Source organism: Crocodylus siamensis, chromosome 4 (assembly GCF_052110815.1).
Source record: "Crocodylus siamensis isolate JL-2025a chromosome 4, ASM5211081v1, whole genome shotgun sequence".
NCBI classification, from domain to species: domain Eukaryota; kingdom Metazoa; phylum Chordata; order Crocodylia; family Crocodylidae; genus Crocodylus; species Crocodylus siamensis.
The window spans coordinates 219,552,234-219,567,351 of record NC_143398.1 but is presented as its reverse complement, the minus strand read 5'-3'; the positions used below and the strand labels follow the sequence as shown (position 1 = coordinate 219,567,351).

The 15,118-nt window shown below is 39.5% G+C and overlaps 1 protein-coding gene across 31 annotated transcripts in view; it reads right to left on the bottom strand.

Moving 5' to 3' along the window:
* Positions 1-15,118, bottom strand: part of NEB (nebulin) — a 207,472-nt gene that overhangs the window by 84,835 nt on the left and 107,519 nt on the right. For all 31 annotated transcript variants that reach the window (XM_090045755.1, XM_090045724.1, XM_090045725.1 and 28 more), the window contains exons 68-78: positions 13,327-13,431; positions 12,664-12,771; positions 11,071-11,382; positions 10,531-10,734; positions 9,592-9,696; positions 9,296-9,403; positions 8,438-8,749; positions 6,782-6,985; positions 2,986-3,090; positions 1,454-1,561; positions 531-842 (exon numbers count right to left, since the gene is read on the bottom strand). In XM_090045755.1, coding sequence (XP_089901881.1) covers positions 531-842; positions 1,454-1,561; positions 2,986-3,090; positions 6,782-6,985; positions 8,438-8,749; positions 9,296-9,403; positions 9,592-9,696; positions 10,531-10,734; positions 11,071-11,382; positions 12,664-12,771; positions 13,327-13,431 — 1,983 coding nt within the window. The remainder of the gene's footprint in view (positions 1-530; positions 843-1,453; positions 1,562-2,985; positions 3,091-6,781; positions 6,986-8,437; positions 8,750-9,295; positions 9,404-9,591; positions 9,697-10,530; positions 10,735-11,070; positions 11,383-12,663; positions 12,772-13,326; positions 13,432-15,118) is intronic.

Below are 15,118 nucleotides of genomic sequence, written 5' to 3'. Positions count from 1 at the left end.
ATAATGAATTTGCATGCACCGTTTTCATTCAAAATCAAACAAATGATTTCACCAGATGCTGTAACTGCTTCACAACATTGCAAAAAAAAACAGTTTAACTCGTGAATCCACAATGCAATATTCTGTGATACTCTATGTGACATCTTTTAAAGGCACCTTGCCCCATGTGTCATATTCTGGTTTGCAAAAGCAAAAAAGCATCTCAAATAAAGTATTATATCTTGTAGATCCACAGTGGTGGGGAGTTTAAACTGGCCCGAGAGAGAGAGCACAAGCCAGCTAACATAATTGGTAACTTTATCAATCATGAATTGGGACCCAAAAAGTGAAAGTAAACATGGCGTTGCAGAAGGCATACAAAGTTACAGAATTAAAAAAAAACCGAAAGCAACACCACGTATAATGGCTACTGAACAATACATCATATCAAAAAGTGGTAGAAATTTCTCAGATTGCAGATAAGTGACAAACATGCTTTAATGTACAAGTTAAAATGTAGAAACCATTAGTTACTATTCTGCTGTACTCACATCACTCTGTAACTCATAGGCCTTCTTAGCTTGGATCACATCATTCTGGTCTGGTAGGCAAGTCCACTGATGCAGAATATGGCGATAATCCACATCACTGACCAGACCCTGACATTTCTTGGCCAAGACGATGCTTAGCATATCCACTGGACTATTGAACTTTGTCTTCCATTTCTCAAAATGTTTCTTGTACTCCCTATCACTCTGGATTTTGGCGGCATGAATTGACCACACCAACTTCGGATCGTCTTGAAGGCTTCGGAATCCCACATGATGTCCTAACTGCTGGCGGTAACCTGCTTTGTATTTATACTAATAACATATTTTAAAAGAAATAATAAAACAAAAATAAAAGCCAATTAGCATTTCCATCAAAGAAACCTAATCATGTAGAAATGCTTCTCCAAGCACATTTAAAGTGCCTGTTTTATTTCAGCTAACATTTCAGTGAAATGAAAGGAAATGTTTTTCCTTACGAGGCTTTTAATTTGTATACAAAAGGTTGTTCTAAATCCCACTGAAGTCAATGTGAACCTTTCAGCTGACTCCAGCAGACTGCAGTCAACTTCTGATTGTATTTTATAGAAAAATATCTATATTAAAAATATTGTTGCAAAAATTTTTCTGAAAAGCACTAAAAGCTTCAGATAATTTCAGAACTTTATTTGGCCCTTTGCAAAACAAAACAGAAATATTTAGTTGCTCAAATATTTACAAAATAATTCAACCACTCCAACTGTTTAGGTAAATTACATTGATATACATCAGACAGCAAGACCTAGAGTAAAACCACTATAATTTGATATTTTAGAAGCATTATGGAAATTAACTAAATCATATAATTTGGTCATTGATCTAAATACATTTGAGTATTTAATAAGAAGGATGTTACTAACAAAAAGGAAGTAAAAGCAGAACTGTACCTCACTAGCAATATCTCTAGAAGCCTTGGCATGTTTGATGTCAATAGCATCAACTCTTAAATCATAGCCTTTTTTCTTGGCTTCTTCCCAGCCTAGCTGATAATGTTTCTGTGGATGAAATGAGCATGTCAACTTACATGTAGACAAAAAAGGTAAATACCTTCAATAGACATTAATCAATTAAATAACATTAGCTCAATTTCTTCATAATGGATTGGAACAAGTAGAGAATATACAATATCATAACCAGTATATTTGAAAATGATAAATCCCCTTTAAAATCTAGGTTGTTCCTCTATTAACAAAATAATAATAATAATAACAACAACTAACACTTTCCAGCTATAGATGTCAAAACACTTTACAATAAAGGTTAGTATTCTATCCTGTTTTTACATATGGGAAAACTGAAACATAAAAAAGGTTAAGTACAGTTCACAGGGTCATTCAGCAGCCAAGTGGCAGAGTTTGAAATAACTTATAACTTTTCACAGAGTATTTCTTTATCCCGGCATTTTAATTTATGATTATTAAATGTTTATTTGCATTAGAATACATTTAAGTATCACTCTAAATGAAAAGAATCTACCCAGAGATTAAATCAGTGGGTACCTATACACATGCCCTGGGAGGCGGGGAACACATTTTAATTAGAGCAGCTCTCAGGACCCTTCAGCACTGAAACTCCCACCCCTTGAGGCCAGCTAAAACCCAAGCCCAGACATCTTCCAAAAGTGCTGCAAGACCTGGCTGTTTGAGCAGGTGTTTAGCATCCCAGGCTAAGCTGGGATACTGTTGACAGGGTGAGGGGAGTGAGGAGGAGTGTTGCTATATCAGTCATATTAAAATTCTGTAGTAGGGGTGGACAATTATTTTGGCTGGAGGGCCACTTAACAAGAAGGCTGCACACATGAAATTAATGGTGAAAATATAATTCAAACAAATTATAGCTCAAAAAGCAAATCATATGCTAAAAATCAAACATCTATTATGAAATATTTTTATTTTATTTTATTAATCATTTTTGTCCCAATTTGTTTTTTGGAGTAGTGTACATAGGGGCTGCTCCAACTCAGCGCCTCCCACAGTGGCAGCAGAGGCTGGAGCTGCTGCCTGCCTGTAGACTGGACAGAATCAATCGCTGGGCTGGCTACAGCCTGTGGGCCATATTTTCCCCAGCCCTGTTCTATGGGCTTTTATAAGTTGTTTTGTTTCTCTGGTTTTGTTCCCTTGTTTGTTTGTTTGATAAGTCATTATGTTATTTTTCTGTAAGCCAGTCTGAGTTTCTTTGGGAAGGGCAGCATATAAGTGGAAAAAATAAATAAATAATGCATTCTGAAAGGTACCTTTTTAATTGAGCTATTTATGCTTTATAAAGGAGCAAGTTTTTTTAATTTTGCATATTTACTAGATGATTATAAAAGACTACACATCTCTGTAGAAGAGACTTGAAATTATGCCACTTTAAAGAGTAAAATTTGATATGCATTTTTTGTGGAAATGTACTTATTTTTCATATTTCAGTATCTTACCTTGCTGACATTAAGAGCATTGGCTCGGGACAGTACCATCTCAGGAGTATCAGAAGGAATGGTAATTTGTGTCTTCTCTTTATCCCAAAGCTCCCTATACAAAGGCTAGCAACAAAACAAACACAGAGTTATTTATTACAGTGTTTAAACCTTATTAAGTAATACAATATTTTTACCCATCTAATGCTATATATTACTGGTTCAATGTTGGACAATGGTCCTTTTCCTATTGGCTTCAATAGCAACATTCCCATTGGCTTATTGGGAGATGGATTAAGTTACTTTTCCAAAGGCAAATTGTATATATAAAGGCACGTGTTGCATTCTGAATAAGCTGTTTGATTAATTCAAAAAATATTCCTTTCTTGTTTTTGACACGTTCACATTTGCAAAGTAGACTGAATTATGCTTTGGCTTAATTCATTTCTTCACAGTATATTTATTTAGTGTTAAATGACGCACATTAAAATTTTTTTATGAGGGGTTTTTTTGACAGGCTGTGCTTCTGAGATTCTTGCTTTAATGTGCCTAAATAAAATCAGGGGTTGTGTACTACTATTGGCTGGGGAACATTGATATCACTTTATAAAATGATTAAATATTAGTAGATACATCTAATACTAATATACATGGGTTTACCTCCCATATTTACCTGAATATAAGATGAAGTTCTTTTCCCTAGTCAGCATGGGGAAAATGTTTCTTAAAAAACTGGCACTAAGCCTGGAGGTACTACAATACCAGGAAGGCATCATGAAGGACTCAGCAAGCCCTGATACCCTTCCATTGATACCTAAAAAACTACTATAATGATAATAATGGAAAACCTTTCTGTAGGAAAACTACCAAAAGGACAGATTAGCACAAGTCATCCAAATCAGATATTGCATGCAGTCCCCTTCAGCACTGACTCTTTTTTAAGTCATAGTGAGCCACTAATATTTAATACATTTCAATATCCTCTTCACTCCCATAGCTGAGCTGCACCTTTCTTTCCCATCTGCAATTATTCCTGTTACTTCACCAGCCTTAAATGCCTGACAAATGGGGCTCCAAAGAGTTCACCCAGAATCCCTCTGTTCCTCCCTCTCAGCCTGTTACATATGATTTATGTGGCACTTTCCTCCATGAGGTGGAACCAGACCAGGTTGCCCTGCACTTCATCTGCATTTAAGTTTTTGAAGGATCCCAGGATTCATGACAAGAACACTCAGGTCCAGACATAAGTAGGAGGCTAATTAGCACATGGATGTTTTGTGGGGAGCAGGTATCAGGCATCCGCACACACATACTGAGACATAATGATCTGTGGGGTCACCATGACTTGAAATGCTGTTGACTCTGATGGGGCCCCAGCCCAATGAACTATGTTGTAAACTGTGAGCCTCTTGACTTTAAACTAATATAATACATAGGGGAAATACTGTGGTCATCCAGGAAGGTACGGTGGTCTAGTAAGTGGTTCTTTCAGAGCTTCCCTAGCTTATTCCTGTGATTTTAGGGCTTAGGGGAAACACCATGTATCTGGGTATAAGAAAACATTTCCTTAAGCATTTTTAGGGATAACAGTTCTTCTGATGTAATTTAGTACCCACTGAGATGCTGGGGCTTAAAATCCACTTTATGGAAATGGGAGGCTCTTCCCTAGCCGGGTCCTGCAGTCATATGGCTAAGTTTCAAGCAAAACTTAGGGGCATCTAAACCCCAAGCTTCTGGGCTAAGGCCTGCATGTAGGATGCCTGCCAAAAAACTTTGGAAATATCTGAAACCCCCGGTGAGGGTGGAGGGTGGAGGATGTTTGCCGGCTGTAGGGCCACTTATGGTCCTGGACTGATTCATGGATTTGGACTTGATTTGGCTGATTTGTTTTGGAACATGAAAAATTTCTTTAAAAAATAGGTTACACTATAAATAAGTAGGTACAAACTCCTGCTTAAAAGTATGTTTATAGAATACCTGCGCTAAAACTTTCAGCAGCTTCAAGGAAGGGGTAGCAGTGGACATAGTCTTCCTGGACTTTCAGAAAGCCTTCAACTCTGTCTCTCACCCCATTCTCATTAAGAAAATGGAGGACTGTGGCATCCACACCTACACAGTCAAATGGGTCACCAACTGGCTGGAGGCCGCACCCAGAGAGTGGTGGTGGATGGGTGATTTTCAACTTGGAGGGATGTGGGCAGTGGGGTTCTGCAGGGCTCGGTCCTCAGGCCCGCACTGTTCAACATCTTCATCAGCGACTTGGACGAGGGGGTAAAAAGCACCCTGTTCAAATTTGCTGATGACACTAAGATGTGGGAAGATGTGGGCATGCTAGAAGGGAGGAATAGGCTACAGTTGGACCTAGACAGGTTACATGGGTGGGCAGAGAACAGGATGGAATTCAACACTGACAAGTGCAAGGTGATGCACCTGGGGAGGAAGAACCAGCACCATACCTACAGGCTGGGGAACTCCCTTCTTGTCAGTATGCAGGCAGAAAAGGATCTTGGAGTGATCATTGATGCCCACATGAACATGGGCCAGCAGTGTGGGGATGCAGTCAGGAAGGCCAACCACACCTTATCATGTATCCACAGATGCATCTCAAGCAGGTCCAAGGAGATGATCCTCCCCCCCTATGCGGCACTGGTCAGGCCGCAGCTGAGAAGGCTGAGGGGGGATCTGGTGGCCTGTTACAAACTAGTCAGGGGGGATCAGCAGGCTTTGGGGGAGTCCCTGTTCCCCTGAGCACTGCCAGGAGTGACCAGGAATAACGGTCACAAGCTGGCAGAGGGTAGATTTAGGCTAGATATCAGGAGGCGCTACTTCACGGTCAGGGCAGCTAGGATCTGGAACCAACTTCCAAGAGAAGTGGTGCTGGTTCCTACCTTGGGGGTCTTTAAGAGGAGGTTAGATGAACACCTTGCTGGGGTCGTTTGACACCAGTACTCTTTCCTGCCATGGCAGGGGGTCAGACTCAATGATCTGCTCAGGTCCCTTCTGACCCTACAAACTACGAAACTATGAAAGTATGAAAGATAAAATGCACCAATTCTGGATGAACTTACTCTATGGGTAACTGTAGTAATTTGTCAATATGGAAATACTACAGGCATGTTTGTTTTGAAGTTAGCATTTACAAATTTGCCCCTCACTTAACTGAGGGAGAGCAGTGTCTGACAGTAAGGGAGGGAGAGAGGCTGCAGGAGGAAGAAGATGGTGGGACAGAGAGCAAGAGGCCTACCTGAACCTCCCTCCCCTCCCCACCCCCTCAGATATATTTTCCCAGCAGCAACAGTGGGAAGGGGACAAATTCAAGGCAAACCTCAACTATTTATAAATTTCCCATATATAGAGACTAATTATTGGGGTAGTTTCTTATGTTCAGGATCATCTTATATTTGAGTAAACATGGTATATACATATGTGCATGTCTAACATACATATTAGATATAACTAGGACATTAAAAAATGCAAAGCCTGGTTCATCTGATAGAAATACCAAATCTCTTAGATCTTTTCTTGTAACCATATTATATCTATATTAATGGAAAGACTCCTATTGAAAAACTGTCAGTGACAGTTGGATTTGACCCTGTAATACAAAGGGTGATGTCTAGCTGTGCAAATGGTAAATTATTTTAGTATAAATATTGAAAGTAAATACATTGTACTAATTTGTGTCCCTTTTCAGGGTGGAAATTTTCCTAGTACCCTGTTTATTTCCTGTTTAAAATGTTTCTGTAGAGCCCCTCATTCTGAAAAACTAAAATGGCAGGATTGGGAGCCTAACACATAAATATAGATAGTTTCTTACAATACTCTGATTCAGAGCATTGGCCTTAGCCAGTACAACTTCCGGTGTGTCCACAATGCTGGTGAATTTCAGTTCATCTGGTCGTTTCCGATACAGTCTTTCATTCAGGAGTTCTTGGGCTTTCTTCACTTTAAGCACTTCCACAGATCCTTCTGGCATCCAGCCAATGCCACGCAGCCATTCCAGATCTGACTTGTACACGTTCTACAAACAAACCAATTACACTATAATTACATAAATGGATTGTACAGGGTCATGCAACAGAGTACAACTGGGAGCCTCATCCCAACCCTTTAAAGCAACCATGCAGGAGTTAAAAAAAATGCTGCCATTTCCCACCAGGGACAACAAATGTTCATGCTTTACTCATAGACAAATGTCGGGGTCCCAGAGAGAATGAAATTTGGGATGGGCCAGACTCTGCCATTCTGGAGCTCTCCCAACTGGAGAGCACCTGCATAAGAATTCTTTGATAAAACACTGCCTATGCAACTACCCAGTTAACAAGTCAAATTATAAAACACCCACATTAAGCATGACATTACAAGAGCTCTTAAACCTTGATCTCATTTGTTCATCCATGGGGCACAAAAGAAAGCTCAGAGCTGATGCATTCCTATGCCGGTGTGAGTAAAGGATACAAGTGGGAATAGGCAACATTAAGGATAGTCACAGGCCAAACCAGCAGTCCAGAGTTTTGGTGGCATGTACCCTTGATGACAGAGGAGTGCTTGTATTGGCTTAATCCATATGGCTGGGTGAGATGATGTAGCTACATTGACAGGAACCCCTTTCTTGGTACATACTATTTCTAATTGTTGTAGCAGCAGTGGTTTATCTTGTAGACAAGCCACTAATCTTGCCACTGAAAAGTTCTCAAGCCTTTTTGTACTATCTGTCCTATTCTCAGCGTGAGGCACAGGGTAAAAATGGGCCAGAGAATGAGCCTGTCGCCAAAGACATGGGCACAGTCCTTAAGATGCTAATGAGGCTTTTAGCTACCTACTCCAGTCCTTGATTTTATTCTTCCCGTTAGGAAGAAACCTGGCAGTGCATAGCAGTGCACTTCCAGGGTTTTCTCAGAGCTCTGTCTCCTGCAGTGATACATAAAGCATTCTGTACTTAGACTGCATTATATCAAGTCTTTTGCATATATATTTATACACTAGCCCATACATTAAGATCAAAAATATATTTTTTAAACATAACATTTAACTCACTTTTGTAACTCTCTCAGGAATGTGTATATTCCATCATAATGAAAACCCAGCTGCAACATAAGGTTCATTTCTAGATATGCTACATAAAATACCACTAGCCTCCTTGTAAACACCTATGCTAACCATTGAAAACCTGTGTTCAGGCCAAACTGCCATTTGTGTCAATGCCTATCTTTACATAATGAGATAAGGATGAGGATGGTACAGAAGAGTGCTTACAATTTACACCTCCATTCCAACTTCTGTTCCTGCACATTTCAGTTCCTGAGTTTTACCAATTAATTTCCTGTGGACTACCCATTTGAATAAAGCTGTTGAGGAAAGCACCTGAAGGATCAGGGATATAGTGGGCACAACTCACTTTAAAATATTTGAACAGATGATTCTCATCCACATCCATGTATAAAACATATATTCTACTTTTATTTTTACTCACATCGCTCTGTAGATCATAAGCTTTTCTGGCCTGGATCACATCATTCTGGTCTGGCAGACATGTCCATTCATGAAGATAACGCCTATAATCAACATCACTGACCAGTTCCTGGCCTTTCTTGGCCACAACAACTGACATCATGTCCACTGGGCTACTATACTTGGTCTTCCACTTCTCAAAATCTTTCTTGTACTCCCTGTCACTCTGGATCTTTCCAGCATGGAGAGCACACATAATCTTGGGATCATCCTCTACTGTGCGAGCGCCTATATGGTGACCTTTCTGCTTCTCATATGCTGCTTTGTATTTATACTATATAAAAAGACAGACAGAAAAGTTACGTTTTAAGTGTTCATGCAAAAGTAAATCAGAAGCTAGATACCCAAATGGAGTAATTTAATTAACTTCACTGCAGCTCTACCAGCTAAGGCTATACCTCACCTAGCATGAAGCAAATTTGATATAAAATGTATAAAATGATGTCTGAATGATAAAGGTAATTATGAGACTGAGTAGTAATCAGTATTTTATACTGTCTGAGTTTGCAAAGAATTAAAAAATTATTTTAGTGGTAAAAGCTTCCTATCCCTAATAAAAATGAGCTTTCATATTAGCAATACTGCATTACTATGATCTTTTTAGAACATATTTCCTCTTTTGTTTGCTTACTATTAAGCATTCTAATATTATATTCTTTTCCCTAATCAATGTTCAGTATTTTTTCTGGATTTATTTGTCTTTCTCTAGTTCCTAATGCTTTGTTTTCTGAAATAACTCATAGTTTGTCATTTGATAAAAATGGAGAAAAAAACCTTTCATATTCTCTTAAAATTACAAGACTATTAAATAAAGACATACTTCACTAGCAATGTCTCTTGATGCCTTTGCACTTTTGATTGGAATAGCATCAGTTCTCAGATCATAGCCCTTCTTCTTGGTTTCTTCCCAACCTTGTATGTAGAGTTTCTACAGAGAAAACACAAAATGTGGATGAAAACATGGTACATGGAGTTTAAATTACATAGCAGGAAGGTACAACCTTTTTTATAAGGAAAAGTAAAGCCCATTTAAAAGAAGCTCTTTGAAGTTAAATGAATGCTTACTTCAGCTTCTGAATTTGTACTACTTTGACATAGCTTTTAAAATGTTCTTACATGACTAATATTGGCTGAATTGGCCTTTGCTAGCAGAATCTCCGGTGTATCCGGCATGACGTGAATCGACGTTTTGTCAGCATTCCAGGCTTCCGTGTATAAGCGCTGCAGGGGGGAAAAAACAATTTTAACTTCATTGCCTGCTTATTGCTAAAGAATTTTTGACAAAATACAATTGAGCTGGAAACTATGATTAGCTGAAGGCTCCTTGATGCAAAACCAAAAGCTTGAACCAGAAGTCACATCAAAGAGTCGCATAACTTCTTACCCATAAGAAATGCTCCAATAAACTAGCACCTACTGTTCAAGCTGGTTTTGAATACATTGATATATTGTGACCTTCAACTATAAAGTTTAAGTGGAAAATTTTGTCCTTCTCATTACTACTGAATCTGCTCTGCCATGTCAATTTCTTGGTTCAGCAGTGAGAAAACGATGGAATCAGGAATCTGAAGTATAAGTATAGCGAGAATTAGAGGAGATAGGGGATGTCCAATAAACAGTGGAGATCTAGCAGTGGGTAAAGCACTCTTATTTGAGTGCAGAGGCTTTGCCCATATACAATGTTGGGATATGAGCTTTGCCCATATACAATGTGTGCTGACTGTCATGCTTTGTGAGAAACACTATTTTGCTAGCAGGTCTTTATTCCATACAAGTTGCATTTCCAAATGTAGTTCTCCAGAGGTCACACTAAAGTTATTCAGTCTGAAGGTGACCAAGGCAGCAATATCCTAGGCAGGACCACAGCTGGAAAAAAAAAGGTCCCACCACCTTGCAAAGCACAAAGGAAAAACAAGATGCTTGGCAAGCACTACTAACTCAGCAACAGTAGCTAGCTCAAATTTTGCTTCTTCAAAATAGTAAATTCCTCTGACTGAAGGACATTACTCATTACATGAGTCAATCATACCAGCGATTTTTTTCTGGGAATCTCACCTTATTCATGTTCTCAGCATTTTGCTTGGCCAAAACCAGCTCAAGGGAATCTGTCACACAGGTGAATTTAATTTGGTCTGCAGGCTGGCGGTACTTCCTGTCACTAAGGATATCTCCAGCTCTCTTGACCTTCTCAACATCCAAGGAACCAATGGGAACCCATCCAATTCCCTTCAGCCATTCCAAGTCTGATTTGTAAATAGCCTAAAATTAATCAAATTAATTTAAAAAATAGTCAATGATTTGTCAGAGTTATAAATCTGAATTTAAAAAAAATTAATAATATTATGGATTATTCTGAAATGGCCATTTGTTTCAGACTCTGATTCTCTTAAGTGGGGTAAAATAACAATGTAGATGAATACAGAAGAATCTTAGAGTTCTAATACAAGTGTACCAATAATAGGGTCAAAGCCCAACAACACTGAAAAAATTTAGTGATTCAGGATCACATGCTATGGAGAATATCACCTCCGCATACAAGTATGGCAAAATAAAATAGGGATTTGTTGAATGTATTTTTATGCATAATGTACTCACATCACTCTGTAGATCATAAGCTTTCCTAGCTTGGATGACATCATTCTGGTCTGGCAGACAGGTCCATTCATGTAGAGGATGTCTATAATCAACATCGCTGACCAGCTCCTGACCTTTCTTAGCCACGACAACTGACAGCATGTCCACCGGGCTACTAAACTTGGTCTTCCACTTTTCAAAGTCTTTTTTGTACTCCCTGTCACTCTGGATCTTGGCTGCATGCATTGACCACATCATTTTGGGATCATCCGCTACACTGCGGGCCCCAATGTGGTGGCCAACCTGCTTGCGGTAACCTTCCTTGTATTTATACTGAAAAATGTATTAGACATACATGTTACAATTTTTTATTCTGAAATAACGTATCCAGGTTAACTCTAACATATATATCCTATAATACTGGGAATAAAATACTCTACTTTTTAATTAGTATTCCAATTTATTCATTTTTCATACAAAACAGAGAAAAGTAAGTTTCATAAAAAGCCGCATTTACCTAATAGCTGAAATGTCTTTCCTTAAGAATGTTATTACAAAACCCCTAAAGATAATTAAAATGAACTGGCATTTTTATTGAAAGTTTTACTAGTGGTACCTAGGACAGAATCAGCCTGAAGAATGAACTGCTTTCTGATACCCTAAATCAGGTCTCTCTCAGTCAGCAGTGACAAAGTCCATCAAAGAAGTGATATACAATTTTTTTCCACTATCCATACTCTTCATATGCAGTACATGACTGCCTTTATTTGGGCTTCCAATACAACAAAGTTTAATCACTGCTAATGGAAAGAAATGGTGATGGTTTAGAATGTAAATATTAATGTATTAATTGGGCTGGGGAGAGAGATTTTTAAACACGTAATTCTTATGTTGAATAGAAGTAATAAGTTATTTACTTTTAATAAGTTCTTTACTTTCTTTTATGAAAGGATAATATTATCACATGCAAGAAACATATGATATAGTTTGTGGATAGTGATGAATTCTACTTCCTATTTTAAGACATTTACATACAAAAAATATGAAGCACAAATTATGAACCCTTTGCTATAAAAAACAGATTCCTTTAAGGCTAAGTTCAGACAATCAAAAAGCCCAAGGCTGAATTGATTTAATCTTTACAGGTTAGTCTAAGCTGAGCAGATTGAACCAATAAGCAAGTGAACAGACATTCACTTTTGATTCTGGAAATACAGCCACATGTCTGCAGTTGCCCAAGTCAGAAGCTAGGGGGCACTACAGCATGCCTCCCTGCTATGCTGGAGCAAACAGCTGGGTTGGAGCATCCAACCCACTCTACAAGGGAGGGGTGCAGGGGAGATGCAAAGCATCCTAGGATGTTGGGGGACTGTGAGTCAACTTGAATCTGTAGGGGATCTGGGACAGAAGTTCAGTAAACTGATATAACCTAAATCAGTTATGTCTGATACTACATACATCCAGGTTTGTCTTAAACTGGTTTCAGCTATTTTGAAAGTGGTTTACGTGCACTGAACTTCTGTTGTGTTAGAGATTTGAACCAGTTTCCAATCACTTATACCAGTTTATGTGTAACTTCTGCCCTAGCATACATGTAACAAAAAGGTTACTTACATCACTGGCAATATTTCTGGATGCTTTTGCAGCTTGGATTGGAATGGCATCAAGGCGCATATCATAACCTCTTTTCTTTAATTCATCCAAAGCTTGTTTGTATATTTTCTATGAGAAAGGAGAACAAATATTATTGTTTAATTAATTAGGCATTTTATAAATCTCACTAATGGTCATATAAACAATAATCATTAAATGGAATAAATCTGATTGAAATATAATCCACATCAACCTTGTCAGGATATGAGAAAGCATTTTTCCAACATTGTAATGTATTTGTCTTGCAGAAGGAGGAGTTGAAAGCTAGCATGGTTGGAATCTACTAGATGAATAACAAAAGGATGAGAAGCTGCACCTAGATTCTGAACATTTGCACCATCTCAAATTTGTATTATTTTCTGAAAATCTCCATTTCTACAAAGACATTTCTGGGAAATGAAAAAACTGAATTTCCCAATGCATGTAGTTTACCATACAATAAGTTTCTAGTGTCATACTAAATAAAAAATTATTAAATGACAGCAAAATAAAGAATCCTGACTTTATTAACTTAGTTAGCTATTTGGGATTATATACATGTACTATGCTATCATACTGACTTAAAAGTCAGAAATGATTACATAGTACTTTTTACTACAACTTCAGCCTTTTACTTTTACCCACCTCACTGTAGAGTATTTGGTTGAGCTTTGCTTGCATGATTTCTGGTGTGTCAGGCATGACATGAATCATAGTCTTGTCTTTATTCCATGCTTCAGTATATAAGCGCTTAGAAGGAATAAACAAAGAGATTTCTGTTATTTCTGAGTATAGGGCCTGTACCTGATATTCATTTATGACACAGTATCTGTCTAAAGCATCATGAAACTTCTCCATCCTTACTCAGGAAAAAACCACCTAGTATAATCATAGAGAATTTATCTGTGGAAATGTAGTCATCTTTGGAAATTATTTACATGCCTTCAGGACAATGAATGGTTGAGGAAAGTCTAAGGTGCTTAATGAACAGGTATCTGAGCTTTTCCAGACCACAGTTTTTCCCTTTTAAAGGAGAAAAATGTGGGAAACCAGAGGTTTCCCTGTGCAGGCTTGCTGAGTTCCAGCCTGCAAAGGGCTGCGGGGAGCAGGAAGAGGGTGAGCGGAAGCAGGGGCGTCACATGCACATGAACGTGGCAGCCAGGCAGCAGAAGAGAGCAGCTCTCCCAGCTCCCTCCAGGTAAGTCTATAGGGGGCAGGGGCAAGATGGGGTGGAGTATCCCCATGTGGAGAGGAGGGCCACTGGCCATGCATTGGTGGGGGGGGCAGGGAAGGGAGAAACAGGCACAGGCTGTCTGTTGGGGAGGTGGGGAGGGACACAGGCAACATGGCAGGGAGAAGCACATGCTCAAGATTTCTGCGCCCATGGTGGGGCACAGGGCTGCAGCCAGGCCAGACTAGCTCTGGGCAGAAGCCAGGAAGCAACACAGGGCACAACTCCACGCCACCACCACTGCTGATGTTACTTTCACATGTCAGCATGCTGGCATGGTTCTTCCTCCAGTACCAGGTCCCACCCATTAAGCTGCAGAGGCAGCTCCTGCCTGGAGCTGGTCCAGCCCAGCTGCAGCCCTGCACTGTGGGCACAGAAGTCTCAGGGGGCATGTACCCCCCCCCACCACTCCACTGTATCACCTGTGCCCCCCCTCACCTTCCCCACATACCCACTCCCTTCTTCAGACAAGGAGGGTGGGGGGACTGGAGGCAGGGGGGCAGCTGGTTGAGAGTGAGGGGCACCAGCAGGGCTGGGAGAGCTGTGGGTCCAGAATGAGGGGCACTGGCAGGGACAAAGGCTGTGAGTTTGGAGGAAGGGACACTGGCAGGGCTCAGGAAAGCTGTGGCTTGGGAGTGAGGGGCAACGGCATGGGCAGGGGCAGAGCACCAGCACATCAGGGCTACTCAGCACCACAAAACAGCAGGGGGAACAGCTGCAGTTGGATCCACATCCTGGTGAGCAAAGGGGGCAAAGGGAACACTGATTTTCCATGATAAAAAACCCAACATCAAATGCCAAAATGTATAGGCCCTTAGAATTTATTTTATTATAGTGATTGAGAAACTGGTAGGCTTCCAAATTGCTTTAAAATTATAAATATATCTATAAAACATTGTGTTCAATCGATACATGCATACATATATATACATACACACACACACACACACACATAAAATAGCGTTTCATTTTAATTGCAGAAAAACACAGGTTTTTGGTTTTAAAATCAGGGAATCTGTGATTATTAAAAAGAGAAAACCAGGATCCTCAGGAAAACCAGGAAGATGCAACGTACATATGGCAAAAATATATAAAATAGCTAAACAGATGTGATACATCCTTAATATGTCCTCATTAGTGCCTGTTAAAACATGATGTAGCTGTTGCTTTGTGTCTGTATCAGATGGTCTCCAAATCTGAACATCA